This window comes from Molothrus aeneus, chromosome 18 (assembly GCF_037042795.1).
Source record: "Molothrus aeneus isolate 106 chromosome 18, BPBGC_Maene_1.0, whole genome shotgun sequence".
NCBI lineage: Eukaryota > Metazoa > Chordata > Aves > Passeriformes > Icteridae > Molothrus > Molothrus aeneus.
This window is the reverse complement of record NC_089663.1, coordinates 1,707,427-1,735,394: the sequence shown is the minus strand read 5'-3', so window position 1 is coordinate 1,735,394 and position 27,968 is coordinate 1,707,427. Positions and strand designations below refer to the sequence as shown.

Genomic DNA, 27,968 nt, shown 5'->3' with positions numbered 1-27,968 from the left:
ACATTGCCTCAAACCAATGAACATTACAATATATTTATCTTTCATATATTAGAGATTTCCTGCTTCCAGGGAGGGGGGACCCATGGCTTGATTTGGGGGGGAAAGGAGCAGTGGGAGCCCCAGGGAAGCACCCAGGGGTGCCAGGGGGGAGCAGAGGGAGCTGTGGGGCTGGGCTGGGGGAGGAGGGACACTCAGAGCCCTCCTGGCCCCGTGGCAGGGGCTGGAGGGGGCTGGAAAAGCCCTTTTTAACCTGCACCTTAAGTACAGCCTCAAATGTGGGATCCTCAGCCCTTCTGGGAGCTTTGGGAACGGCTCCCATGGGGAGGAGATGCTCTGTGAAGGGCTCACCCACAGCTCTGCTGAACCAGGGCACAAAATCAGGGAGAGCCAAAGCTGTTTCCCACCTGCTCCAGCCCCAAATGCCAGGGCTCCAGGAGGATCTGCAGCCAGTCCCACAGCACTCTGGGCCCCCCAGCAGCTCTTCCCAGGGTTTGGAATGCTGAACCCACCACCAGACAGCACTCCATGAGAGCCAGGAGCAGGAGCTGGGCTTTTTGGGATGTGGAGGGTGAAACTGGGATATGGAGGGAGCAGCACCAGGAGGAGGACATGGCATCACTCACACATGGATGGCTGCAGGGATGCAGGGACTGGGGACAGCCCCCTGCCCCCTCTGCTCCCCCCAGCCCCCCAGGAGAGGCAGAACCCCAGGGGCTGGGTCCTGGGCAGGGGGGAAAGGGGAGATGCACACAGATCCAGCCCTGCTCCCTCGGGCGGGAAAGGGAGGGGAGAGAGAGGAGGAGGAGGAGGAGGAGGAGGAGGAGGAGGAGGGGCTGCAGCAGCACCTCAGTTCTTCAGGATGGTCTCATAGGCTTGGTAGATGTACTGGGACACCTCTGGTGCTCGGCATTTCAGGGATAACTGTGGGGAGAGAGGGAAGAGCGGGGTCATGGCATCCCACCCCACACTGGAGAGCCCCCAGCCCCAAAGCAGAGCCCTGCATGCTGCAGCTCCCTCCCTCCTTCCCTCCCACGGGGCACTCCAGCTCCTGCTTGCAGCTGGAAAAAGGTTATTAAAGCCCTGCAAGCCCTCCCAGGGCAGAGCCATCCACATGCAGCACAGGCAGGGAACAGGCAGGGGCAACACTCCAGCTTCTGGGATTGGATTCAGTGCCTGGCGCTCCAGGGTGAAGGGTTCCCCAAAAACATCCTCCTTTCCAAAGAGGAATGAGCCCCTTCAGGTGTTTGCTTAAATGTTACATCATTCCCAAATCAATTAGCTCCTCAAGCAGGGAAAGGTCATGGAGAATCCTCTGGGATAAGGATTTTCAGCTATCCCCATCTCCAGTGAAACCAGCAGGGCGATGGGGACATCCCAACCCTCCTTGTGCCAGCCCTGCTGGGAAGGAGAAGCAGGAGGCACCAGGAGACTGGCAGGGCAGGGAAAACATCGGGGGAGGGAGGAATATCCAGGCAGCAGCCAGGGAGAGCCCAAAGCCAGGGAAAAACCAATCTCTAACCTCCAAATCCTGCAAGAGCAGCAAGGCCGGCGAGGGCGGGCGGCGGGGACAGACACAGAGAGAGGAGTCAGGGTGACACAGCTGGCCCCACCCCACCCCAAAGGCTGCCAGGGACGTGGGGAGGGGACAGGGAGAGCAGGACACCGGGATGGCTCATGGGTGAGGTGTGGACAGATCCCTGCTCAGGGAATGCTCCCAGGACAGGGTTCCGTGGAGCTGGGTGGGTTGGGAGCCCTCTGTGTCCCTCAGCTGTCCCCCCACAGGACCAGTGCCACCCTCCCCACGAGAGAGGGACAGCGGGGCTGGCACCAGCGCCACCAGCAGCTGGGGAGGTGCCACAGCAGGGATGTGCCCTCAGCCCCGGGGGCGGGAGCAGGCAGGGGATGGGATGTACCGTGAAGCTGGGGTTGCTGGGCTGGATCCGGAGCTCTGCCAGCACCCAGATGCCGTTGGTGAGCTTCAGGGACTGGTAGAGCATGTCCTGGCCCTCCACGTTCCTCTTGGCAATGGTGAAGATGTTGCTGCCTTGGAGTTTGCTGCTCACAGCATCTGGGATGGGAGAGAGAGAGGCTGAGGGGCTGGGCTGAGCCCCTGCTCCCCCTGGACCTGCTCCTGCCCCACCTCCTCTCCTCCTCATCATGGAAGAGGCTTAGATTGGGTTTTAGGGAATTAGGGGAAATTTCTTCATGGAAAGGGAGGCACAGCTGTGCAGGGCAGTGCTGGAGTCCCCACCCCTGCAGGGATTGAACAGCCACGTGGATGTGGCACTGGGGACAGGGTGAGTTAAGTGTGACCCGAGCCAGGTCCTTGCGAGGGGTGGCACCCACCTGCGTTGAGGGAACAATCTTTGATCTGGAACTGGGTCTCGTTCTCGTTGGGAATGTCCTTCCAGGTGGCCAGGAATGTCTGCCTCTCTGCAGGGAGGGAGGACACCAGTGCTGAGGGAGCTGCCAGACTGGCCACCCCAAAGGTGGCACCACACAGGTGACATGGCAGCCCAGGTATGTCACCCTGCCACCCGCTCCAGCAGCCTCAGGGCAGCCACCTGCTTTTGGGGGCTCACCCAATGTGATCAAGAAGGTTCCAGGGGCTGGGATGGCACCTAGGGACAGGTGAGAGAGCACACCTTGCTGGAGCCATGGTCACCCCACTCACCCATCTTGCCATCCTCCACGAACAGGATGTGCAGGGGGTACAGGGTGCTGAAGTAGAAGACGTCAATGTTGTTCTTCACTGCCACCTGGGGTGGAAGGACAAGGGGATTTCAACTCCTCAGGTTCCCAAAATGTCCCATCCCATCTCAAAATGTCCCATCCCATCCCCATTCCCCACCCCTATCCCCATCCCATTCCCATCCCATCCCCATCCCCATCCCAAAATGTCCCATCCCCATTCTCCATCCCCATCCCCATCCCCATTCTCCATCCCCATCCCCCTGGAGCCAGGTGTCACTGCAGCAAGCACCTGGCTCCTGATGCCACACCTCCCTCTGGATCTCTGCAAGGGACCCTGCCCTGTCCCCAGCTCCACAGGAGGGGACAGCCCCGTGTTCCCCACCTGGAGGTTGTTGAGGGGCTCCATCTTCATGACGGAGCCCACGGTGTTGAGGGGCAGGGAGATCTCCACGGACTGGTTGGGAGCCAGAGGTGCATGCACCTGCAGAGGAGCTGCTGGGGCCAGGCCGAAGCTGGGGGACACCAGGGAGGGCAGGGGTCAGGGTGGGGACAGCAGGGGATGGCACAAGGTGCTGTCCATCCAAGCCTGGCGCTCCCTGCCTTCCTCCATGGGCTTCCCAGGAATCCCCTTGCTGCCCCTGCCCCATCCAGGACGGGGCTGGTTCCTGCCCTGCCCACTTTGGGGCAACCCCAAATCTCCCCCCTTCCTCCTCCAGCCATGTGTGGCATTCCTGCAGCATTTCCTCTGTGCCTTGGAGGGAAAAGGAAGCATTGGTTTCCCAGGACAACCAACAGGACCCTGAGGAACAGCCTCTTCAGCCAACTTCTTAGAGGCTTTGGTTTGATGCTCATCACCACCACAGCCATCAGAGAGAGAAGGGTCATCACCAGAGGCTGTTCCCAGCCCTTGCAGCTCCTTCCTCACACCCTGTTCTGCTTTGGGCAGTGTCTCCACGGGTCCCAGGTGAGCCAGCCCGGGTGGGACTCACCTGTTGCGGTTGAACTGGATGGCAAAGTCAGACATGACCTGCAGGGCTTTGTTGGTCAGCACGAGGTCCATGGAGATGGAGCCCACCTGGCGGCTGAAGGTGCCAGAGATCTCCAGCCCCTTGGCTTTCATGGCAGGGAGCCACACCTGGGCCAGGGAGACAAGAAACCCTCGGGGTGTCACCCACAGCAGAGCCTCTGCTGCTCCCCCACCTCCTCCAGGGGGGCTCTGCTGTGGGGGGTGGGCACGGGGGTCTGTGCCCCCCTTAACCCCGGGCTGGGCTGCCCCACTCACCGTTTTGGGGGCCACGTAGGATCCTGAGAGGGTCCCCACCCCACCGGTGAGGTCGAAGAGGTCGCCCAGGCCGCTGCTGAGGGGTGCCCCCATGTTTGTGGGTGCCGTGGTGCTGGGAGCTGCTGTGAAGCTGCCACCGCCGCCACCCATCTGTGGGGACAAGGGAGGGGTTACAGGGGGCACCACGGGGAGGGGGACGGGAGGAGGAAGAAGAGGAAGAGGAGGAGGATGCAGAGAATGAGAGGGTTTGGGTGTGAGGGCACACTCACAGCAGGGCTGCCTCCCACATCGCTGCGCAGCTGCAAGAGAAGAGAGGGGCATCAGCAGGGGCAGGGCTGAGGGCACAGGGGTCCCCAAAATGTCCCCTCTGGACACTCCCTGGAAGCAGCAGTGTGGGGTAGCAAGGGCCTGGAGTTGGGATGCTCCAGTGGTCCCCGACCAGGAGCTGTGAGGGCACAGGGCTGTCCCCAGAGGGAAGCGAGGTGTCCCTGGGCTGGGGGAGCAGGGGCAGCCAGGGTGGGCACGGGGTGGGCACAGGGTGATCCAGGATCCATACCCCTTCCGACTCGTCCCCCATCTCCAAGCAGAAGCAGGCAAGGTGGAGAGAAGAGCCAGCCACATGCAGAGAGAAGCCAGGAGAGAAGAGACAAAAAGAGAGAGAGAAGAGAAAGGGAGGAAAGGACAGAGGTTAGTCCTGACACATCTGTCTGTCTGTCCATGGCTGTCCTGGGGACAGAGCCAGACCTCATTCCCAGCCTCAGTGCCAGCCCATCACCAATCCCTGGGAGCCACAAGGTGCCAGGGCAGCACTTGCAGGGTTACAAAACAGGAAAGGCAGCAACGCTGCCTCCCCTTGGGGTAAATGGGCTGGATTTCATGAGTCATGGAGGAAACTCCAAACTCTATTCCTTCAGGGAGCCTGGCCCATCTCCAGCACCCACAGGGCAGGTGTTCCCACACAGGGAGAGCTTTCCATCCTGCCTCACCCCGAGGCCAAACCACTGCTTGGCCTGCATTCCCCAGAGGATACTCTGTCACCTCTGGATCTCCTGGCACAGGGGACACCCCACAGGCTGGGAGTGGCCACATCCTGGCCCAGCCCTGCAGCAGTTTGGGGGTCAGAGAGGGGTCCCCAAGAGCAGCCACTCCTGCAGCACAGCACATGGAGAGGGAACATCCACACCAACAGAGAGAAAAGGCACAGGGAAGTGGTGGGTGAGACCCCTCCCCTCCACTGGATAATGGCAGGACAAATGAGGGTTCAGGGCCCTCTGTCCTCACCCACTGCAGGAAAGGAGCAGCCCACATGTCCCCAGGCTGACAAGTCTGTCCTGTGGCAGAGCAGAGCCAGCCTCAAGGCCAGCAGGATGCCCATGGGATAGCCTGGAGCCAGGGAAGGAGCAGGGGAGCTCTGGGACGTACCAGCCTGTCCAAGCCACCCCCGAGGAGGTCCACGGCGCCCATCTGCACGGCGGAGGTGGCCATGGGGGGCCCGCTCACTGGGGGGCCCAGGTCCAGGTTGAGCAGGTCCCCCAGCAGGTCCCCCTGGGTGGGGATGACAGAGGGCTGATCTCCTGCTGGCCCCCCTGACGGGGCTGTGTCCGGGCTCTCAGGACTCTCACCCCTGAAGGGAATGATGGGAGAGGGTGAGGAGCTCCAGCTGGGACAGTAGGTCCCACTGCAGACAGCGGCTGGCCCAGTTGAAGCCTCCATCCCATCCTGGCTCCCAACACTTCAATGGCAAGCCAGACCTACCCCTATGCCATGCTGGCTCCCAACACATTCCCACAGACATCACTGGGAATCTCTACAATCCCAGTGGAGATCACTTCCACTGGGATCACTCCTTCAGCTTTTCAAGGCCAGGGCTGAACCCACACAGCCCTGCTCCTCCCTTGGGGATGGGGGCTCAGCTCTGAGCCCAGTAGCCCCACAGCAGCCCCACATCCAACCCCTCCATCCACTGTTGCAGTGTGATGTCATGGTTTGCCCTGGATACCCCAGGTTCCTCCCTGATGATTCCCTGCCAGGTGTGTCAATCATCCCTCCTTTCCACACCCTGACCCCTCCCAGCACTGTCAGTCCTGGCATTCCAGAAGGGCCTCGAGTGATTGGCAGATCCAAAGGATGCCCTCTACCCCTGGGGGACACTGGGCCATCCAGGTGTCCTTTGTCCCTCCCCTCCTGTCCCTGCTTGGTGGCTCCCTGCCCCTTCCCTGCCCCTCTCCCCGGGGTTCAAAGGAGCAGCAACCACGGGCTCAGGGAGTTCTGTGGGAGCTGGTGCTGCATTCAGAGCCCTGTGGGCCAGAATAAAGCTCTGGATCCAAACCCTCCAGCAGAACCGACTCCTTTCCTTCACCATAGCCTGAAAGCTTCTCCAACAGAGGGAAACCTGAGGAGCAGCCCCTGTTATGGGGGGAAGCTCCATCCCAGCACCACCAGAGCTCCTGCAGGCCTGGACTTGTCTCCAAGTGCCCAGCTGCAGCACCCAGGCAGCCAAAAGTGTCTGTGGGTGAAACACCACACACCCAGCCAGCCAAAAGTGTCTGTGGGGTGAAACACCACACACCCAGCCAGCCAAAAGTGTCTGTGGGGTGAAACACCACACACCCAGCCAGGCAAAAGTGTCTGTGGGGTGAAACACCACACACCCAGCCAGGCAAAAGTGTCTCTGGGGTGAAACAGCACAGTGCCGCTGTTTGGTTCAGCAGCAGGGCCAGACAAGCTCAGGCACGTCCTGTCCTGCTATATTGGTAATTATTCCAATAACCCACAGCCCTGGGACTCCCAGCCCGGGGTGGGGACAGGGGAGCACTCACGAGTCCGTGCGCGGGGGCAAACTCTTGTGCACGACGCCCCTGCTGCCCTCCACGAAGGCGCTGGGGGGTTTGTGGTACACCGAGGCCAGGGTCCCGATGTAGCAGATGAGCTCGTCCAGCAGCGTGGGCTCGATCAGATCCGTCTCCTCCGAGATCAGCGGCTTCTCGGCCAGCACCACCTCCTTGGCGGCCACGGGGTCCGTGGAGAGCAGGCGCCAGTAGATGTACCCACGATCCCGCAGGTCGGGGTTGTCCGAGTCCTTTGGGAAGCCATTGGGGAGCTGCAGCTGCTACAGAGATACTTGGAGCAACTGCAGCTACTATGGAGCTGCTCGGAGGAACTGCAGCTATTTGGAGCAACTACAGCTGCTACAGAGCTGCTTGGAGCAAGTGCAGCTACTACTGAGATACTCGAAGCAACTGCAGCTACTATGGAGCTGCTCGGAGCAGCTGCAGCTACCAGGGAACTACTCAGAGCAACTGCAGCTACTACAGAGCTATTTGGAGCAACTGCAGCTACTACAGAGCTATTTGGAGCAACTGCAGCTACTACAGAGCTGCTTGGAACAAGTGCAGCTACTACAGAGATACTCGGAGCAACTACAGCTACCACAGAGCTGCTCAGAGCAACTGCAGCTACTACGGAGATACTTGGAGCAAGTGCAGCTACTACGGAGCTGTTTGGAGCAACTGCAGCTACTACAGAGCTGCTCGGAGCAACTGCAGCTACTATGGAGCTGCTTGGAGGAACTGCAGCTACTACAGAGCTGTTTGGAGCAACTGCAGCTACTATGGAGCTGCTTGGAGGAATTGCAGCTACTACAGAGCTGTTTGGAGCAACTGCAGCTACTACAGAGCTGTTTGGAGCAACTGCAGCTACTACAGAGATACCTGGAGCAACTACAGCTACTATGGAGCTATTTGGAGCAGCTGCAGCTACTACGGAGCTACTCGGAGCAGTTGCAGCTACTACAGAGATACTCAGAGCTGCTTTCCCCACCTAAGCATTGCTGGGAGGGATCACAGAGGCCAAAGGTGCCTCCTGAGCCATGGGATGCCCACACTCCCCAGGCTTCCAAATGTCAGCGTTCCCAGAGGGACTGGGGACAAGGGATGGAGGGACAGGACACAGGGAATGGCTGCCCTGTGGTTCTGAGCTCTGTTAATAAGTCTCTGAGGAATTTTTGTGGAATTTTTGTGGTGAGTGATTGATTGGTTGAGAGGGGGAGTTATAGGGGTTGTTGAAATGTTTGGAGGGAGTTATTGGTTTGGGAAAGTTGGTGTGGAGTTTGGGTGGTTTGTTGGTGTTTGGGAGGGTGTGGGCAGGAGAGGGAGATCCTGCCCATCTAACCCCTGCCAGAGGGCAGGGATGAATGGGATATTGGGAATCAGGAATTGTTCCCTGGCAGGGTGGGCAGGCCCTGGCACAGGGTGCCCAGAGCAGCTGGGGCTGCCCCTGGATCCCTGGCAGTGCCCAAGGCCAGGCTGGATGGGGCAATCTGGGACACTGGAATGTGTCCCTGCAGGCTGGAACAAGGGGATCCTTAAGGTTCCTCCCAACCCAAACCATTCTGAACGAAGCTCCAATTCCCTGCCTGCTGTCACCTGACCAGGCCATTCCCACTGCCCTGGGGGACGGGAAGCCCTGGGAAGCTGTCCCAGGTGTCACCCACCTGTGTGGCCAAGCTCAGCACCTGCTGCACCAACTCCTGTGTCTCTGTGGGCTTCTTCAGGAACAGCTTCACGATGGCTGTCAGCAGCTGCAGCTGGACCTGTGGGGGACAGACAGACAGACAGACAGGTCACACCATGTTTGTGCAGGAACACATGGATTTGCCCCAGGACTTAACCCCAACCTGCCTTTCAAGGGACCACAGGGATGGTGACCATGTCAATGGCAGTGACACATGTGAGGGCACCTCACCAGCCCCTTTCCAGCCCATTTGCACACTCTCAAACACAGGCTGACCCCAAAACCATGGGCAGGATCTTGGGAGCAGCTTTCATGGTCCCACAGGGCACAGGCCAGAGCATCCTTTGATTTCCACATGGATAAGCAGCAGGAATTCCCCTCCCAGCCTCTCAGGGGCCTGGATCTGCCTTTGCTACTCAGCATTTGTAGACTTTGCCCTGTTCACTGTCACTTGGTTACAGGGTGTTTTGCAGAGTTTTCCAGAGTTGGAAACCCTCCAAAATTCCACAGGCAAACCCACTGGCCTCAGTTGCCCTGGGAGACACTGCTCCTCCCCCTGCTCATTTTCCAGCCCCACAGGGATCCTGTGCTGGCACAGTGGGATAACCAGATCCCTGCCTGGTGCCTCCCAACCATGGAACTGGGAAGGCACTTGGGACAACGCCATGGTGGCATTTCACAGAACCATGGAACAGCTTGGGCTGCAAGGGACCTCAAATCCCATCTCATTCCCCCTCTTGCCATGGGCAGGAACACCTTCCACCCTGCCAGGTTACTCCACATCCTACACCCTAACCTGCCCTAAGCACCTGACGAACAATCCCTTCAGAGCAAACTGTGCCCTGCTCCACCTAGGAGCTCTGTCCCAGTGCCACCCCGAGGCAGCAGGTCCCCTGGCACACCTGGGTGCTCTCATCGTGGAAGCCCTCCAGGAAGCTCTCCAGCAGCTCGTCGGCGTTGTCGATGCGCTCGGCGTATTCCCCCACGATCCAGATCATGGCAGCCCTGGCCTCAGGCTCGTCCAGGGAATCCAGGTTCTCACAGAGCGTGGCAATCACACTCTCGTACCTTCCCGAGGGGAGGAGAGCAGGAGACACAAATCCTGATCCACCCAAACTCCAAACCACGTCCCACCCTGCCTGGGGCTGGCCCCTCACCCCATGGGCAGTGCCCACGCTGATCCCAGAGCACATTCCCTGCTCCTGAATGAGCCTGGAGCCAAGGGCTACTCCAGCAGAGCTCTGCTCGTTACCAATTCAGTTCATTAGTATTTATTACCACTATTAGTGCCCTGATTACAGAGTTGCCTATTCATCCTGGCTCAGCTGGAACATTCCCTCCCCTCTCCTCTCCTCTCCTCCTGCTGCCCTTGTTCCAGCACCAGGAGCTGGATTGAGAGCCAGGGACAGTTTCTGCTGACACAAGGGACCTGCACATCCCTGGCAGCTGCTCTCCACTTCAGTGCCTGGATTTTGGACTGCCACCATCCTGGGGCTGGGGACAAAACAAACCCACCCAAAGCCACCTGTGCTGTGGGGAGGTTCTGGGGGCTTCATCCCACCAAGAGCTTGTGGCCTCTTGAGCACAGAGAGGAGGGAAGAGCTCAGGTTGGAGCAGGAGCACCCCAGAGAAGCCCCAGCCCAGGGAGTCCCCACGCACTTGTTGGGGTACTTGCGGAAGATGTCCTTGATGACCACGATGGCCTCCTGCACCACGTAGTTCACCTTGGTCTGGATGAGGTCCAGCAGGGTGCTGACACAGCGCTCGGCCGATTGCTGCCAGAGGGACTGGGTCACACAGGGACAGCCCCCCTCACATCCCAAACCTGCCACTGCCTCTTGTCCCCCCCCAAATCCAACCCACAGCAGAACGGGGGACACTGAGTGGGGTCTGCCCTTCACATCCTGGTGTGCCTCCTCCTCATCCTCTCTGCACATCCCCACAGGCTCCTCTCTCCCCATGGTAAGCGTTCCAGCCATGCAGAGCCACCTTTCCAGGGAGGTTTTTAACAATCCCCTTTGGAAAATTATCCCCACAGGGAAGCAAACCCTCTGAGCAGCCCCTCAGGAAGGGATGGATTCCCTCCCAGCCTCCTCAGGAAGGGACTGGACCCCTCCCAGCCTCTTGCAAAATTACTGGGACCTTCCCAGCCCCCAGGAAAGGATCAGCTCCCTCCCAGCCCCCAGGAAGGGATCAGCTCCCTCCCACCCCCTCAGGAAGGGATCAGCTCCCTCCCAGCCCCTCAGGAAGGGATCAGCTCTCTCCCAGCCCCTCAGGAAGGGATCAGCTCCCTCCCAGCCCCTCAGGAAGAGATCAGCTCCCTCCCAGCCCCTCAGGAAGGGATCAGCTCTCTCCCAGCCCCTCAGGGAGGGATCAGCTCCCTCCCAGCCCCTCAGGAAGGGATCAGCTCCCTCCCAGTCCCACTCTGGTCCCCGACAAGCCACTGGTATCACCCACTGCATTCTTGGCCCTGTTCTAGGCAGGGATCCTAAAGCAGCTCCAGTTGCAAAGGATAAGGGGGTGGAAGACCCCCTAGCACCCCAATGATTCCTGTGGAACAACCATGGCTCATCCCCATGCCTGGGAAGGCTCCAACTTGCAAATTCCAGGGACGAGATGGCCACCATGTGCTGGGAAGTGCCACCCTGCCCACCCACAGGTGCCACAAGGCCCCACCGTGTCCCAGCCCTCACCTCCACCTTGATGGCACAGCGGCCGATGGCTCTCACCGCCTTCCTGACAAAATCCACATCCACCTCCGTGGCGTATTCCTTCAGCTCTGCCAGCACCTGAGGGGAAGCACAGCACAGTGACAGCCTGGCAGCAAGGCACAGCCACCAGGAGAGAGGGACACAGCACAGTGACAGCCTGGCAGCATGGCACAGCCACCAGGAGAGAGTGGCACAGCCACCAGGAGAGAGGGGCACAACCACCAGGAGAGAGGGGCACAGGACAGTGACAGCCTGGCAGCGTGGCACAGCCACCAGGAGAGAGTGACACAGCCACCAGGAGAGAGGGGCACAGCCACCAGGAGAGAGGGGCACAGCCACCAGGAGAGAGGGGCACAGCCACCAGGAGAGAGGGGCACAGCACAGTGAGAGCCTGGCAGCACAGCACAGCCACCAGGACAGCGGGACAGTGACCCAGCACGAGCAGCAGGGTGGGACAGCTGCTCCCAGCAGAGCTGGGGCTGGCACTGGGCTGGCCCTGGGTGCCCAGGCCAGGTGCTGACCTGAGCTATGTTGGCCTGGGAGGCCAGGCGGATCATGATGTCCAGTTTCTCCAGTTTGACGTAGATGGGGTCGTTGTACTTGACAAAGAACACTTTCATCTCGTGCTTCAGGATCTCGGGCCTGGGGCAGCGAGAGGCAGCGTTAGGGGGGGACAGGCACTCACTCCCACCCTACCAATCCCAAGGTTTTGGGGGCCTATTCAATGCCAAGGAATCCAAGTCACTGTGGTTATCCCCCAGGATTCTGTCCCTTGGCTCCCCTTTGCTGGCACACAGGGGACAGAGCACAACCTTGTCACAAACACGGGCCAGACGTGAGGCAACGGGGGACGTTTGTCCTGCCAAGGCTGGAGGGACGTTTTAGTGGGAGCAGGGACACAAATCCAGACCCCAGGGCTAGGCTGGACCTTTCTCAGCAGCTCACCCTCTCTCTAAGCTGGGAAAGAGCTAGGCCAGGTCCAGCTCCAAGCTGCCTTCCACATTCCCACTCCCAGGGACATTAATTGCTTTCCACTTCTCCCAGAAATTGCTGCTATTTTTAAGAGACGACCACGGCGCTGACTGGGAGGAGAACAAATCATCTGACTGGGCTGGGGCTCTCCAGCTGCCACTCCTGCTCCAGGCACACGTGTGGGGCCTCAGCCACCTCCAGGATTTTAGATCAGCAAAGGGACAAAAGGACTCTGAGCACTTGTTCAAAGAGGACAACTGTGGAGAAAGCAGCTGGCAGCACAAAAATCCCTCTGTAGACACAGAGGGACTACTCCAAAGTCTCACAGCTTTTGGCTTTGCCATCCTTTGCTGCCCCAAATAAAGAATAAATTAAACTAAAGGATACATTAAACTGGAGATCCCAGCTTAGCTCCCTGCTCATTCCCTCACCTGACTGACTCAAGGCCAGGCCTTGGAGCAACCTGCTCTAGTGGAAGGTGTCCATGGCAGGGGATGGGATGAGATGAGCAGCTTTAAGATCCCTCCCAACCAAATCATTCCACGATTCCATGACTCTTCTTGGATTTTAAGTAACAGAGAAGAAAACACCCTACAGGATGTGTGTGACACTGCTGCAGACAGAGGGATTGAAGCACCTGTGGCTAAGAGGGGACACCTGGACACCCACCTCTTCTGCACGATGAGGTTGATGTTGCGGAGGGCCACGTACTGCAGCTCGGGCTCTGCAGACAGCAGAGTGACCAGTGGTGGGGCCAGCTTCTTCAGGAGAGTGCCATAATAATCCAGGTCCTTGGACAGCATCTCCATGAACTTCATCAGCACCTTGACAGCTGACAGCACCACGGCAGAGTTGGCGTGGGACAGCCGCGGTGTCACCCGCTCGCAGATGCTGCCGGGGCGAGGAGGAGGGAAAGGAAATGATCCCAGCCCTTCCTCCTGCTGAAAAATTCCTGCCAGCACGGAGGAAGGACTTGCAGGAAAGCTGAGTGGCACTTGGGACCTTCCCAAAGAGGCTGAACTGGCTCCTGAATGCCCCAGTGAAGGTTATTCCCCAGGCCCTGCAGAACCCTCTGGCAGTGACCCCATTTCGGGGCTCCCCAGTGCCCATTGTCCCCTGTAGCCACATTTTAAGCAGCTCAAGGAGCACAATCCCAGTGCCAGGGCTCGCTACAGGACCAGGGCAGGCTCCAGATGGCCATGCCCAAGGCACAGGTCCAGCAGATGCCTGCTGTCCCACCTCCTGCAGCAGGATCAGGAGGATGAAGACTCTCCTCAGAGGAGAAGGGGCAGTGCCAAGCCCTGCCTGTCCCCTCACCTCTGTGCCTCCCGGTCATCCTTGGGCATGTAGTTTGCCAGGCAGTCCAGGATGAAGATCTGGCCCCACTCAGTGCACTCGTTGAGGGCTGTGAGCAGCTTGTTGATGGACTGGGGGTTGAGGTCCAGGAGGTTGCTGCTGGGATGAGACTCCGCGATTTCCGACAGCGCTGCCACCGCGTTGGCCACCACCTGCCAGGGGGGACAGGACACGGATTGGTGACACCAGATGTGGTGTGAGGGGATGAGCTGCCTCCTCACTACAAACCCCTCACATCCCACCTACATCTGGGCTCCAGCTTCTCCCTCCCCACAGCAGATCTGAGGGGGATGGATGAGCCATCCCCACCAGCACGCTTCCACCGCCCACGCCGCATCTCCAAGGGCTCCCACGTGTTCCACGGAGTCAGCCTTGGCTTTGTGCCCAGTTCCCTTCCCCAGGCAGCTCTGAGGAGCCCCAGAGCTTTCCACACAGCTCCTGGGCTCAACTCTACACCCAGGGAAAAAACTGGAAAAGCAGGAAAGGCTGTGGGAAGAGAAACGCTGGGGAAAGGTGGTTTTAAAGTTTCCCATGCCCGGGGAAAGGGAGGGAAGCCAAAGCCCAGCTGCCAGGAAAACCAGAGGCAAAAGCCACTGGCCCTGTGGTATCAGAACCAAGCAGCAGCTTCCCTCTGCCCTGAGCCACCTGAGGCAGCCTCCTTCCCACTGGGAACAGAGGAATAACACACAGCCATCGGATGGGAGAAACCCTCTGTCCAGGACACAGGGTTATGGGGCAGGGAACACAGCCTGCAGTCCTGAGAAGCAAAAACTCCCCAGAAGTGCTTTGTTAACACCAAAAAGACAATCTGGGAGGAAGGGAGTTTGTGGAGTTTTCCTGTAATCTGATCCTAAGACTCCTCCCATGGGACACCTGATAAAACTCCCCGGCCCGGGGCTGCTCTCTCTCTGCTCTTGGCTCTCTGGAGCCCTGCTTGGGCTCCCAGGCCTGTGCCTCCTGCCCCCACCTCCTCTGGCACGGGGTTAGGGGGGAAATAAAATGGACTCTCGTGCTAAACAACAAAGAGATTTAAAAAAAAAATTTAAGAGTTTAAAAAAAAAAAGGCAAGAAAGCAGGCAAGAAAAAAGGGAAGAAAGGCAAGCAAAAAGGGAAGAAGAAAGGCAAGAAGTAAGGCAAGAAAGCAGGCAAGAAAGGCAAGAAAGCAGGCAAGAAAGGCAAGAAAAAAGGCAAGAGAAAAAAGGCAGGAAAAAAGGTGGGAAAGGCAAGAGAAATAGGCGAGAAAGGAGGCAAGAAAGGAGGCAAGAAAAAAGGCAGGAATTTTCTAGTTTGCTTCTCCTGACATCGGCTGTGACCTCCCTGGACACGATCTCATCACTGTAGCCACACACTGCTACAGGAGTTGGACACGAACACGATGGGAGAGCAGCGACTGCCATTTGGACCAAGAGGAGGCAGAGAAGGCAAAAACCAATCACCATGGGGTTGGAGTCTGAGATGAGATCCTTGAGGGTGTCCAGGAAGCCCTGGTCCTCCACCAGCTGGGCGTTGATGTCGTGCAGCTTGGCCACGCAGACGGCGGCCGTCTTGCGCACGTAGGGGTCCTCGTCCTTGAGGCACTTGCGCAGGGGCTCGCACAGGTACTCGGTGATCTTGTCCACGCGGATGCAGCCCATGGTGCGCACGGCCAGCGCCCGGATCAGCGGGTTCGGGTCCTCACAGTCCTGCAGGGATGGCAGAGGAACTTTGAGATAGGGCTAATGAGCTCTAGGAGGTCTGTAACACACCCAATGCTGCGCTGGGATTTCAGAACCTCGGGTCTCTCCCCTGGTAATTCCCTGCCAGGTGTGTCAGTCACCTCTCCTTGCCCCTCCCAGCACTGTCTGTCAGTCCTGGCATTCCAGAAGTGATTGGCAGATTCAAAAGATGCCCTCTACCCCTGGGGGCATTGGGCCATCCAGGTGTCCTTTGTCCCTTGTCCCTCCCCTCCTGTCCCTGCTTGGTGCCTCCCTGCCCCTTCCCTGCCCCTCTCCCCGGGGTTCAAAGGAGCAGCAGCCACGGGCTCAGGGAGTTCTGTTGGAGCTGGTGCTGCATTCAGAGCCCTGTGGGCCAGAATAAAGCTCTGGATCCAAACCCTCCAGCAGAACCGACTCCTTTCCTTCACCATCGCCTGAAAGCTTCTCCAACAGAGGGAAACCTGAGGAGCAGCCCCTGTTATGGGGGGAAGCTCCATCCCAGCACCACCAGAGCTCCTGCAGGCCTGGACTTGTCTCCAAGGGCCCAACTGCAGCACCCAGCCAGCCAAAAGTGTCTGTGGGGTGAAACACCACAGTTGCTGCTGTTTGGTTCAGCAAGGGCCAGACAAGCTCAGGCATGTCCCATCTGGCTATATTGGTAATTATTCCAATAACCCAAGATAGCTCAGCTACTTTTGGAGACACAATAATCAGCAGGATGGCTTCTGTTGTTGCTGTTTTCTTAGAAACAAAAAAGTTTAATAAAAAGCAAAATAACAAATAGAAAAACTGAGCTAAGTGCCAGACATTTTTGCTCTTAGTAAAACACTTTACAAAAGTGATGAGTTTCTTTGTTCACTCCTTTTTCTAGTTAATTGTCTAAGCAAGACTTTTTAGCTTTTATCTAATTAGCTCTAAGTTTGAGGTGAAGTCTCTTAAGTCTTATGAGGTGTGTTTTCACTTAACCGAAGAGAGAAACTTCTAGACTTCTTTCCTTTTAAAGAGACAAAAGATAATTTTGTCACTCTGTAAACAGAGAGAACACTCTAAACAGAGAGAACACTCCTACACAGGGAGGACAGGGCAGGGTGGATATTATTGTAATAATTTTACAATAATTTATTATTGTAATCAAGGAGCCCTGATGAAGGCAGGAATAATGCTTCTGACTCCATGTTCTCAGAAGGCTCATTTATTACTTTATTATGCTATATTATATTAAAGAATACTATACTATACTACAGAATACAGAAAGGACACTTACTCAATGCTAAAAAGATAATAATGAAAACTTGTGACTCTTTCCAGAGTCCTGACACAGCTTGGCCCTGATTGGCCAAAGAGTGAAAACAACTCCCAGCAGAATCCAATGGAACAATCACCTGTGGGTAAACAATCTCCAAACACATTCCACACCAGCACAACACAGGAGAAGCAAATGAGATAAGAATTGTTTTCCTTTTCCCTGAGGCCTCTCTCACTGCCTTTCCCCTTCTCAGGAGAAAACCCCTGGGTGAAGGAATTTTTTCAGAGAATGTGAATGCCACAGGATATCCTGGGCTCTTCAGCTATCTCCAGGGGGTTCAGGTCCTCCAGGAGATTTGGGTTCAAATTCCAAGGTTTTCATGTTCTGCTCTTGAGAATAAATCACCCAAGAGAAGTTTCTCTCTTGTCCTGCACCCACTGAGTTCCAACACCAGCAATCCTCACTCCCACAACTCCTCAATCCATTCAGGAATCCCATGTCCTCATCACTTACACCAGGTACCTGAACCAATGTGATGCTGGAAACAGATATTGGGATTATTATGAGGGGTTTACCCTCCCTAAAAAGCCTGAACTCCCTCTAAAGCCCACCAGGCCTTTTCACTGAGTGCTTTGGCAATATCCTGGTTCCTAACACACTCTTCAGTTCCCAGCTCCAATGGGAAGATCACGAGGGATTTCTCAGCCCATAAATTCACATGACAGCTCTCTCTGCCCACACCCCTGACAGAGCGAGTGGCACAGGACAGCTGCCAAAAACTGACTTTCTGCATTACTGGACAAATTCAATCCATTTTCTAGAGCTTGCAGAGCCCCTCCTCCAGAAGGGAGAGGCTTTGGAAAGCTGCCCACGCTCCCTGATTTGCAGCCTGGCACGGTGAGCTGGCACCTGGTGTCCCCTGTCCCCTCACCTTCACAAAGGTGTTCACAGCCATGATGGCCATGTCTGGCTGGCTCTTGGCATAGTTCATCAGGTAGAGGTAGACCAACTTCTTCAGCTCCAGGTTGTCTGTCTGCATGCAGTTCACCACGTCCGGGAAGAGAGCGCTGCAACACAGAGAGCTCAGTGAAGGCAGGACACAGCCAGGCTGCCCATGGATCCCCTTCCCATGGATAACCTGCTCCCAAAGCCAGGAGAACCCAGCTCCCTCTGGGGAGGAAATGCTGGGGGTGCTCACCTGGAGAGGAGAAGGCTCCAGGGACACCTCAGAGCCCCTTGCAGGGCCTAAAGGGGCTCCAGGAGAGCTGGAGAGGGACTGGGGACAAGGGATGGAGGGACAGGACCCAGGGAATGGCTTCCACTGCCAGAGGGCAGGGATGGACGGGATATTGGGAATCAGGAATTGTTCCCTGGCAGGGTGGGCAGGCCCTGGCACAGGTGCCCAGAGCAGCTGGGGCTGCCCCTGGATCCCTGGCAGTGCCCAAGGCCAGGCTGGACATTGGGGCTGGGAGCAGCCTGGGACAGTGGGAGGTGTCCCTGCCATGGCAGGGGGTTGGATGAGCTGGGCTTTAAGGACCTTTTCCCATCCAAACCATTCCATGATTCTATGATTCCATGACCTGAGCCCACCCTGCAGCAGACATGGCTGAAATACCCATCCCCAGTGGATTTTTTAATAGATCTGTATCAAAACCAGCCCTTGATGGACCAAAATTGAGCTTTCCCACATGGCTCTGCTGCATCCACACTCCAGGGCACATCCACTGCCCCAGGAGAAGGTGCTGCACAACCCTCTCAGGCACAGGCTGGGGTTGTTGGGGTGTCTGTGCAGGGTCAGGAGCTGCACTGGATGACTCTTGTGGATCTCTTCCAACTCAGGATATTCCAGGACTTTATGCATCATCACAGGATGGTGCCCAAAGGAAGAGCCCCCCTCCCCTGGGTGAGTCTGGAGCACCAGAGACTCTGCTGGGATGGAGGGGAATGCAGTGGATCTGCCTGCACAGACCTGGGGCTGCCCAAACATCCTGGAGCTGTGGGGTACCAGAGATGCTGTTTCATCCAAAGACAGACCAATCAGACAATTAAACCACCTCAGGGGAGGCAAACAAGATCCCAGGGCTAACACAGGGGTTATTCCACCCTGACAGATGTCCCAAGGCTCCTGGAAGCTTCTCCACCTCCGCAAAGCAGCCAGGATCAAACCCAAGGCCCCCCTAAATCCAGGGAATTGGGTTTTGCAAAGCTGCTGCCCACCTGGGCTGGTCTAACCCTGGGTTAAACCAGGCTTTGCTGGCACCTCCTGGGGAGACTGCTTCCCTGCAGCCTGAAACAGGCACACACCAAAGAAATGGGCTGACACAGCCATGGGACCATGGAATGGCTTTGGAACCACAGAATCTCTAAATTTATCAAGTTCTACCCCCTGCCATGGGCAGGGACACCTTCCACCATCCCAGGCTGCTCCAAACCCCATCCAGCCTGGCCTTGGGCACTGCCAGGGATCCAGGGGCAGCCCCAGCTGCTCTGGGCACCCTGTGCCAGGGCCTGCCCACCCTGCCAGGGAACAATTCCTAATTCCCAATACCCCATCTAAATCTCTTTTAGTTTACAGCCATTCTCCTTTGTTCTGTCACTATTTGTCCATGTCAAAAGCTGATCTCCCTCTTTTTTAAAGCCCCTTCAAGCCCTGGAAGCTCCTGCCATTTCCATGTGATTTCCACAGTGGTCTCAAGATGGACACTCCCTGCTGCTGCTGCTCTGGGAGCCAGGGATGCCCCAGTTCTCCCAACCCTGAGTGTGTTTTCCCTCCATTTACTCTCAAATGCACCATGAAAATCAAATTGCTGATGCTGCCTGTGCTGGGACAGGTCTGTGCAGGACAAGGCATGGAAGGAGCCACGTGCAGCTCAGCCAGATGGAAAAGGAAGCAGAAACAGCAGCAGCTGCCTGACCTTTTGGACTGGAGAGGCTGTAAAGGGTTTATCAGCATCCAGGCACTGCCACCAAGCCTCCAAGGGGGTCCTGCTTGTTTTTAGTAACACACAAAGGAAGTGGGAATAATCCCAACAAACTGATCTGGCAGCCAGACCAATCCTCTTTTAGCCAGATTACAACAAAAGCCAGGAGAACCCCCAGCTGCCAGGTGGCCACGTGGACACAAACTGCACTCCAGGAGGCAGAGCTGCAGCCTGGGTGTACCTGGGTGAATCCTGAGGGAAAAGCAGCAAGGAAACCCCCCTGGAAGCAACAGGGGGAAAAGGGAACCCAAAAACCAGCTGGGTTTGGCTTGGGAACATGGGAGAACAGCATGAAGGAGAGGTTTAGGGTAAATTTAAGGGAAAGGTTCTTCCCCCAGAGGGTGCTGGCACTGCCCAGGGAATGGGCATGGCCCCGAGGCTGCCAGAGCTCCAGGAGCCTTTGGACAGCACTGCCAGGGATGGACAGGGTGGGGTTTTGGGGGGTCTGGGCAGGGACAGGGGCTGGGCTGGGTGATCCCTGGGGGTCCTTTCCAGCTCAGGAGATTCCAGGCTGCAGCCCCAGCACACACCTGACGTCCTTGCCCACAGTCATGGAGGCAATCACCTTCTTCACAGCCTCCTTCTTCTTCTCCTTCTTGTCACTGTTCAGCTCAGCCTTCAGCTCAAATATCTCCCCTGGAGAAATGGAAAAAGTGGCAGCTCAGGGATTAGAGGCAAGGGTCCCCCACCCCTCTGCTGGGTGAGCACAGCTTCCACCTGCTGTGTGACAGGGCTCTTCTGCCACCCCTGACAAGAGGGATTTAATTTCCCCAACACCCCCCTGAGGGCTGGAGCTGCTCTGGGGGCTCAGCTCTCATCCATGGGAATGGAATATTCACCTCCTGCTGAATCCTTGTGGCTCCTCCAGCCCCACAGGGATGGGAGATGCTGCAGGAGCCAGGAGCACCCCACAGGCACTGGATGGGGTTATCCAGAGGGTATTTTTGGCTGTGGGGTGATGATCCCAGCCCCATGAGGCCCTACCCTTCCCAGGGATGATGCCAGGTGGATTTTGGACACTGCTCCTCAAGGCCATAGGAGCAAGGGTGGCTCCCAAATCCCTCCCTGACTGGGGCAGCATCTCCTGCCCTCCTGAAGCCAAGCTGAGCTCCTTACTCCCTCCTGGGCTGGCAGATTGAAGAGGAAGGTGCCACATGGCTTCTCTCCACCTTAATTCCTTGGTCTGGAGAGTGCTTAAGGCCCTGAGTGCTGCCCAGGGGAGCTCCTGAGCTGCTAAAGCCGATCAGCAGCTGCCACCAGCCCTGGCTGGGCTCAGGGGGCTGGGGACAAGGTGTCCTGACCCCACAGCAGCCCAGGAGCTGCTCCAGAGCAAGAAGCAGGGTGGGGTGTCAGCCACAGCATCCCAGGGGAACTCAGGGCATTCCCACAGGAGCTTCCCAGCCCTCCCCACCTGGTTTATACAGGAGTAAGAACCTGCTGGTGATTTGGGGATGAATTGTGATATTCCTGCTCCTTCCCTTACCTTTCTTGGTGGTGGTGAAGTACTTGGAGTCTGTCATGGTGGTCTCCAGCCAGCAGCACGGCCCTGGAGGAGAGGCAGAGCACAGAGGGTCAGGGCTGATAATTTCCTTGCAGGGATTGTTAAGGAGAGCTCCAGGAAGGAAAAACACCAGGGGAGGGAAAGAGTTTGGGATCTCATGGGAAGAGTCACAAGGAGGAGCACAATCCCCAAGGGAGTGTGAGCACCTCACAGCACTGTGATGATGGAGAATCAGCTGTTCCCTGATGGGGAATCAGGGCTCTCCAAAGAGGATGTGGAGGAGGAAAGGAACCACTGAAGATTCCAGGGCTGCAGCCCTGACTTTGCTCATCCCATCCTGCACAGAGCCAGGCAGCAGGGGCTCAGTGATCCTCCCTGGATTGGTCTCTCCTCATCCAAAAAATGCTTTCTTAAGGAAAACTCACAGCCAGCCCTCCCTCTCACCTACCCAGGGAACAGCTCAGGGCTGGGGACGGGAACTGAGCCAAACCCGAGGCTCAGCTCCGTGGGACAGCACAGCCAAGGGGCACAGATCTGCCAGATCAAAGGGAGCCTCTCCCACAAACCAGCCCTGCTCCAGCAGGGTTGCTTTAAATTCCAAGGGTGTGAGGTTTCAGCCCAGCACTTGAGGCTCCATTATATAATTCAGGCAGTTTAGGGCAGATTTAGGGCTTGGCAGGCTGAGGAAGGAGATGTGCAGCCCTTCAGAAAGGTCACCGGGGATTTGGCTTTTATGGCTGGTTTTCCCATCTTTGCTTCAACAGGGAAGGAACCAGAGGCTCGTCCTTGAAAGCCTGCAGTGGCCTTGCTGTTTTGGAGGGGCAGGAATACAGGAAGCAAAGCCAAGTGAAAAAAAAAAAAAAAGATTAAAAAAAAGCTTGCGGATGGGTTTAAAATGCAAATGAGCATCTTGAAAGCCAAATGCAGCAGGAGCACAGAGAAACTGTGTCCTCTGTTCCCTGTCCAAGCTGGAGAGGGATCCCCAGCAGGGATAAAAAGAAAATCTGGATGAAATCTGGGGGTTGAGCAGGCTGGGCAGAGCACACAGCTCGGCAGGGAGGGAGAGGGAAGGAGTTTGCGTGGGTTTGGGGCTGCTCTGGGGGCTGGCAGCACCATCCTGGTGCTATTCCAGAGGGGGAAGCCTGGCACCACAGTCCCACAGCCCTGCCCCTGGTGACACAGGACACTCCTCACTGCCTCAGTTACCTGGGATTGATTCAGAGCCTTTTTTATCCCACTAAGTCGATGGCTCTCCAGGGAACAGCGGGAGCTCCGGGCTGCGCCGCAGCTCTCTGCACCTCACTGCAGATCCTGTCCTGCCAGACTGGGAGGAAGGAAGGAAGGAAGGAAGGGAAGAAAGAGGATTCACTGCAGTCCCTCTGACTCCAGCACCTGGCTCACACTCAGCCCTGCTCTGCAGAAGTGCCTGGAAAGCAAACTTGAAGCTGAGCAGGGAATTTGTGCAGGCAGCTCGCAGACATCAATCACACCGGCCACTTCCCTGCAGCTCCCTGCTCTCCCAGAGCCAGGGAAAGCACAGCCTGTGCTCTTCCCATCCACAGCCCCACTGAAACACCCCACTGATTCCAGGGGCTGAGACAACCACCCTCTCCCCCACCCCTTTAAGCCCTGCAGCAGCCCCAAGAAGGAAAGTGGCTCCTCCAGCTCGGGAATGAAGGCACAGCCATCGCTCCTCACACAACACAACCCAACCCTCCCCAGGACAGGAAGCCCCCCAGGGCCTGCAGCAGGGTGAGGAGGGGACCAAAGAGCTGCCAAACCCCAGTGCTCAGCACCCTGCACCCTGTGTGTCCCCCAGGCTGTGCCAGGGTGACAAGGCAGGGCTGGCTGCCAGCTGCAGGTGAATCCCCACAGCTCAGCCCTTGGGCAGGGGCCAGCACTGCTGCCTGGCTCTGCTCTGAAGGATGCAGAGGGAAGGGGTTTGCTCCCTCAGCGCCAGCAATCCCCACCCAGCTCCTTTCCCCACTGAGCAATCCCCACCCAGCTCCTTTCCCCACTGAGCAATCCCCACCCAGCTCCTTTCCCCACTGAGCAATTCCCACCCAGCTCCTTTCCCAGTGAGAGGCTGAGGGGAGCAGCCCCTCACTCACAAAAAGCAGGATGCCAGCAGCAAAGCAAAGGACACAGACCATCCCTGACCTTGTGGTGGCTCAGATTTTACCCCATCTTCACTTATTTTAAGCTGGTCTGGCAAAAATCCACAGGATTGAAGGAGTTAAATGTCCATCCATAAGGATCTGGAAGCTGCTGGAGAGGAGCACCCAGAGCCTCCCCCCAGCCAGTTTGGCCTCCTCAGGACTGGTTTTGGGACAGGTTTTGGCAGTGGCACAAACCCAAACCCTTTTATCCCTGATTTGATTCACTCCAGGGGACTCAATTCCACAGCTCCACACAAACCAGAGCACTGCTGCTCTCCTGAGCCTCTCAGCCCCCAGGTCAGGCACATGGCAGAGCTCAGCCACCCCATTTTCCCAATGCCATGCCAGCACCTCCCAAATTCAGCTACCTTGGGAAAATAGGAGGCTCCTAAACCCAAAACACAACAGCAAACACATCACTGGGCATCCCACCGAGGTGGCTGCTGCCAGGGGGGTCCTGGGAATGCCACCAATGCCAAATGAGCCATTGCTGGTGCTGCTCACTTCCTCTTATGGAGGGTGCAGGAAAACTCATTTCTTCTGCTACTTTCACCAGCCTGTTTTAGGAAAATTCCTCCATTCTTGAAGGCTGAGATGCTGCTGACCAGAGACTTTCACCATGGAATGGTTTGGGTGGGAAGGGACCTTAAGGATCACCTGATCCCACCCCTGCCATGGGCGGGGACACCTCCCACTGTCCCAGAGGGGACAAGGCTCCAAGCCCTGTCCTGGAACACTTCCAGGGATCCAGGGGCAGCCCCAGCTCCTCTGGGAATTCCATCCCAGGCCTTCCCCACCCTGCCAGGGAACAATTCCTGATTCCCAAGATCCCATCCATCCCTGCCCTCTGGCAGTGGGAGCCATTCCCTGTGTCCTGTCCCTCCATCCCTTGTCCCCAGTCCCTCTGCAGCTCTCCTGGAGCCCCTTCAGGCCCTGCAAGGGGCTCTGAGGTGTCCCTGGAGCCTTCTCCTCTCCAGGTGAGCACCCCCAGCTCTCCCAGCCTGGCTCCAGCCCTTGGAGCATCTCCATGGCCTCCTCTGGGCTCACTTTCAGCTTCCACCAGCACAGAGCCACTGCCAGGGCTGGGATGCAGCCCTAAACCCGTGCCCAAGACATCCCAAATCCCTGCTTATCCCAGCCCACCAAACCCCCCCAGGTCCTCCGGAAGGGAAGGGAAGGGAAGGGAAGGGAAGGGAAGGGAAGGGAAGGGAAGGGAAGGGAAGGGAAGGGAAGGGAAGGGAAGGGAAGGGAAGGGAAGGGAAGGGAAGGGAAGGGAAGGGAAGGGAAGGGAAGGGAAGGGAATTCCAAGGACAAGCTCCTAGGAAAGGGCTCCCCTGGAAACCAGAGGGGCAGCTGGAGGTTAGTGGGGAAAGGCAACTCCCACAGGCAAACACCTCAGCTGGGAATGCAGCACCTGAGGGCCAAGGTGGCATAATTAGGGAAATTAAGGAAAACTAAAAAATTAATGGGTAACTGGAGCCATGGGGAATCACATAACTGCTCCCTGCTGCAGGGCACTGCAGAGGCCAGGCAGGGGTGAGGTGGTGATGGCTCCCTGTGGGAATTAGTAAAGGTAAGAAGGTTTCCAGAAAGCTCTAAAAGCAGGCCCAGAAACAGAAAGAACGAAAAACTTCGAGCTAAGTTGTAGTTAGAAAGTCTGAAAGTAGAAAAGTTATAATAGTACAGCAAGGACATGAAACAATAGTTTAAGTCTTAAGCTTGGATAAGACAGACCTTAAGACTACAAGAAAATAAATTTGCTTAGCAAGACAGTAGAAGGTTTAAACTTACTAATAATAGACTGTGTATTATCCATAGAAAAAAGACAAGTGAACATTGTGTGAAACAAGTATACATGTGCTTTTAGTAATTAGCTAGAACAATTATCTAAAAACTTCAGCAATATGCTATTAGCTAAAAGATTTTAAAGTATTCTGTAACAAAGAAACCTTTAGCTGCTACCAGCTGTACATAAACTTTACCATCTTCCCATTGTCTCAACCATGTAATAAAGGCAATACAACAAATAAAACTCAAGAAATGCACCCAAGAGTCCCATCCTGTTCATGAATGAAAAATAAAAATAAAATAACCACACCAACACAGCTCTGAGCCTATCCCTGCCCCATGGACAAACCCCAGGAGCTGCCACAGGCACCAGCCAAGGGAGAGAAACACCCCAGGGTGCAAGAAGAGAGCCAGGGGCTGAGGATACCCAACCCAACAGCTCCAGAGCCTCGTGCTGACCCCGGCTCTTTCCCTCCTTACTCACAGCAGCGCTTCCCATCCTGCAGCCACGGGCACAGCTCCCATCCCTGGGCTCATCCCACAGCTCCCATCCCACAGCTCATCCCACATCCCACAGCTCCCATCCCTGTGCTCATCCCCCAGCTTCCATCCCTGTGCTCATCCCACATCCCACAGCTCCCATCCCTGTGCTCATCCCCCAGCTCCCATCCATGTGCTCATCCCACATCCCACAGCTCCCATCCCTGTGCTCATCCCCCAGCTTCCATCCCTGTGCTCATCCCACATCCCACAGCTCCCATCCCACAGCTCATCCCACAGCTCCTATCCATGTGCTCATCCCACATCTCCCATCCCCCATCCCTGTGCTCATCCCACAGCTCCCATCCCAGTGCTCATCCCACAGCTCCCATCCCAGTGCTCATCCCACATCCCACATCCCACAGCTCCCATCCCTGGGCTCATCCCACATCCCCCAGCTCCCATCCCTGTGCTCATCCCACATCCCCCAGCTCCCATCCCTGTGCTCATCCCACATCCCACAGCTCCCATCCCACCTCTGCCAGACCACCACAAACCCTCCCAGCAGCCCCACACACCTTCCCAGCAGGATAATTTTCCCCTGTCTGGCCTAACTGGAGCCAGTTTTTGCTCCAGCTCGGCCCTGCAGCAGCTCAGGGCTGTGATTCTGCTGGATCCCACCAGCACCATCCCCATTCTCTCTCCAATCTGTCACTGACCAACCCATGGGCATTCCAAAAGGCTCCATCCCCACCAAACAAGGGGTAACCTGGATAACTCAGGGGTAGGAGCCCAACTCACTGTGCCATCATCAGCAAGGTGCTCAAAGCAAACCCAAAAACTCTTTGGCAGATCCAAAGCAGTGGCAGCAGCAAATGCACTGCAAGCAATACATCCCATCAACCAATAACTGGGGAATAAACTCAAGGAAAAAGCAAAAAGGACAATGCTGAGGTGTCCCCTGCAGCACACACTGCCAGGATCCCACTGCCACACAGCCCAGAGCCCCGTGCTCTGAGAGCTGGGGGGACTTTAATCACCTTGAAGTGGGATGGCACCCCCCAAACTCCAGCTGAGCATCCTCAGGGACACCAAGGACCTTGTCCTGGCCACAGCACCAGGCTCCCATAGCACAGGGGATGTTCTCCTCCTGGGAGAGCCAGGTTCTGCAGGGTGGACACCTCCTGCCATGGAATTCCCAAGCAAGGCCCAACACCCCTGGAAAGCCCCTTGGGGTGCCAAAGGCTGTTCAGCCTGGCAGTCTGACCCCACAAATGGGTGTGGGAAGCACAAAGCACATCAGTCCCACTGCTCATCCAAGGCCTATCCCATTTCCTGTCACCCCAGGAGAGAGCAGACACAAAACCCCACTGAGCCCCCACTGCTGCCGGGGATGGGACCCTGACAGGTGTCAGAACTCCACAAAACACCTGCAGCAACAACAGCAACACCTCCAACACGGCCCCCTCAGCCTGGAGCTGTCTCACAGCTCCTTTTTATCCACTTTGGGGCTTTTTCCCCCCAAATCTCCCTGGAGGAGGCAGCAAGCACAGGACATCAGCCTCCCTGTCTGCTCCATGCCCAGCTCCCAGCTTATTCCATGCAGAGCCAAGACCTTTCCCTACAGATGTGCCGTGTCCTGGGGGGGTGAAGGGCTCACCCCGTGTCCCCCAGCCCTTCCCGGGGGTCCTGTCCCCAGCACGGTGCCCGTCGGGCCAGGACACGGTGCCCGGGGAGGGGAGCGGATCCCGGGCGATCCCTGCGGGATGGAGCCGGGAGGGCAGCGCTGCCACACGGAGCTGCCGGGGGACAGGCGGGGACAGGCGGGACACGGGACACGGCCCGGGGGAGGCTGCAGGGACCGGGGACACCCGTGGGCCCCAGCTGGGCAAAGGAGGGGGACACGGCCCGGACTGAGGAGGGGAGCATGGGGACAGAGACCGGACTGAGGAGGGGAGCATGGGGACACAACCCGGACTGAAGGGGGAACATGGGGACACGGCCCGGACTGAGGAGCGGAGCATGGGGACACGGCCCGGACTGAGGAGCGGAGCATGGGGACACAGCCCGGACTGAAGGGGGAGCATGGGGACACGGCCCGGACTGAGGAGGGGAGCATGGGGACACAAGCCCGGACTGAGGAGCGGAGCATGGGGACACGGCCCGGACTGAGGAGGGGAGCATGGGGACAGAGACCGGACTGAGGAGGGGAACATGGGGACAGAGACCGGGACACGGGGTCAGAACAGGGACCCAGCCCGGGGACACGGCCCGGGGCGAGGCGGAGGCCGGGTCAGGGGTCAGAGCGGGGACACCGCCGGTCCCTGAGGGGCACAGAGGGCACGGCTCAGGGCGGGGGGCGGCAGGGGCCCGGGCCCAGAAGGACGCGGCGCGGCCCGAGCCCCGGCGGGGGGCCCGTCCCGGGTGCGCACGGGCGGAGCGCGGGGGAGGCGGCCGGGGCAGGAGCGGCTGCGGGGCCCGGCTCTGCCCCAGCCCGGTCCGTCCATCCCATCCCGGTCCATCCCATCCCGGCCCGGCCCGGCCCGTACCTGCTGCCGCTGCCGCCGCCACCGGAACTGAGGAGCGGGGAGC

The 27,968-nt window shown here is 57.5% G+C and overlaps 2 protein-coding genes and 1 non-coding gene across 5 annotated transcripts in view; 1 reads left to right on the top strand and 2 right to left on the bottom strand.

The window, feature by feature from the left end:
* UQCR10 (ubiquinol-cytochrome c reductase, complex III subunit X) overlaps positions 1–27,968 on the top strand; it is a 149,339-nt gene that overhangs the window by 2,536 nt on the left and 118,835 nt on the right. The window lies entirely within an intron of this gene.
* Positions 18–27,968, bottom strand: AP1B1 (adaptor related protein complex 1 subunit beta 1). 3 transcript variants are annotated; one of them, XM_066562370.1, is made up of 24 exons: positions 27,926–27,968; positions 22,156–22,273; positions 20,932–20,994; positions 19,979–20,084; positions 17,399–17,534; positions 14,964–15,209; positions 13,489–13,679; positions 12,841–13,062; positions 11,721–11,841; positions 11,182–11,277; positions 10,148–10,263; positions 9,391–9,556; positions 8,469–8,567; positions 6,796–7,055; positions 5,399–5,600; positions 4,533–4,553; positions 4,246–4,275; positions 3,977–4,126; positions 3,684–3,829; positions 3,077–3,206; positions 2,675–2,759; positions 2,347–2,433; positions 1,914–2,068; positions 18–921 (listed from the first exon to the last, which is right to left on the bottom strand). In XM_066562370.1, the coding sequence occupies exons 3-24, from the start codon at positions 20,966–20,968 to the stop codon at positions 847–849; spliced, it is 2,877 nt and encodes a 958-aa protein (XP_066418467.1). In that variant the 5' UTR covers positions 20,969–20,994; positions 22,156–22,273; positions 27,926–27,968; the 3' UTR covers positions 18–846. The 3 variants fall into 3 exon arrangements, with proteins under 3 accessions (XP_066418467.1, XP_066418468.1, XP_066418469.1); XM_066562371.1 differs by lacking the exons at positions 22,156–22,273; positions 27,926–27,968 and adding an exon at positions 21,156–21,231; XM_066562372.1 differs by lacking the exons at positions 4,246–4,275; positions 4,533–4,553.
* On the bottom strand, positions 3,495–3,599 carry LOC136564538 (small nucleolar RNA SNORD125). Its single transcript, XR_010784727.1, has one exon. It is a non-coding gene; the product is annotated as a small nucleolar RNA SNORD125 (small nucleolar RNA).

Coding starts and splice junctions, on each gene's coding strand:
- AP1B1 (XM_066562370.1), bottom strand. CDS start 20,968: ATGACAGACTCCAAGTACTTCACCACCACCAAGAAAG. Junction 4,127..4,245: donor ATGTGGGAGGCAGCCCTGCT/GTGAGTGTGCCC, acceptor TTGTCCCCACAG/ATGGGTGGCGGCGGTGGCAG. Junction 2,069..2,346: donor AGATTGTTCCCTCAACGCAG/GTGGGTGCCACC, acceptor CTCCCATCCCAG/ATGCTGTGAGCAGCAAACTC.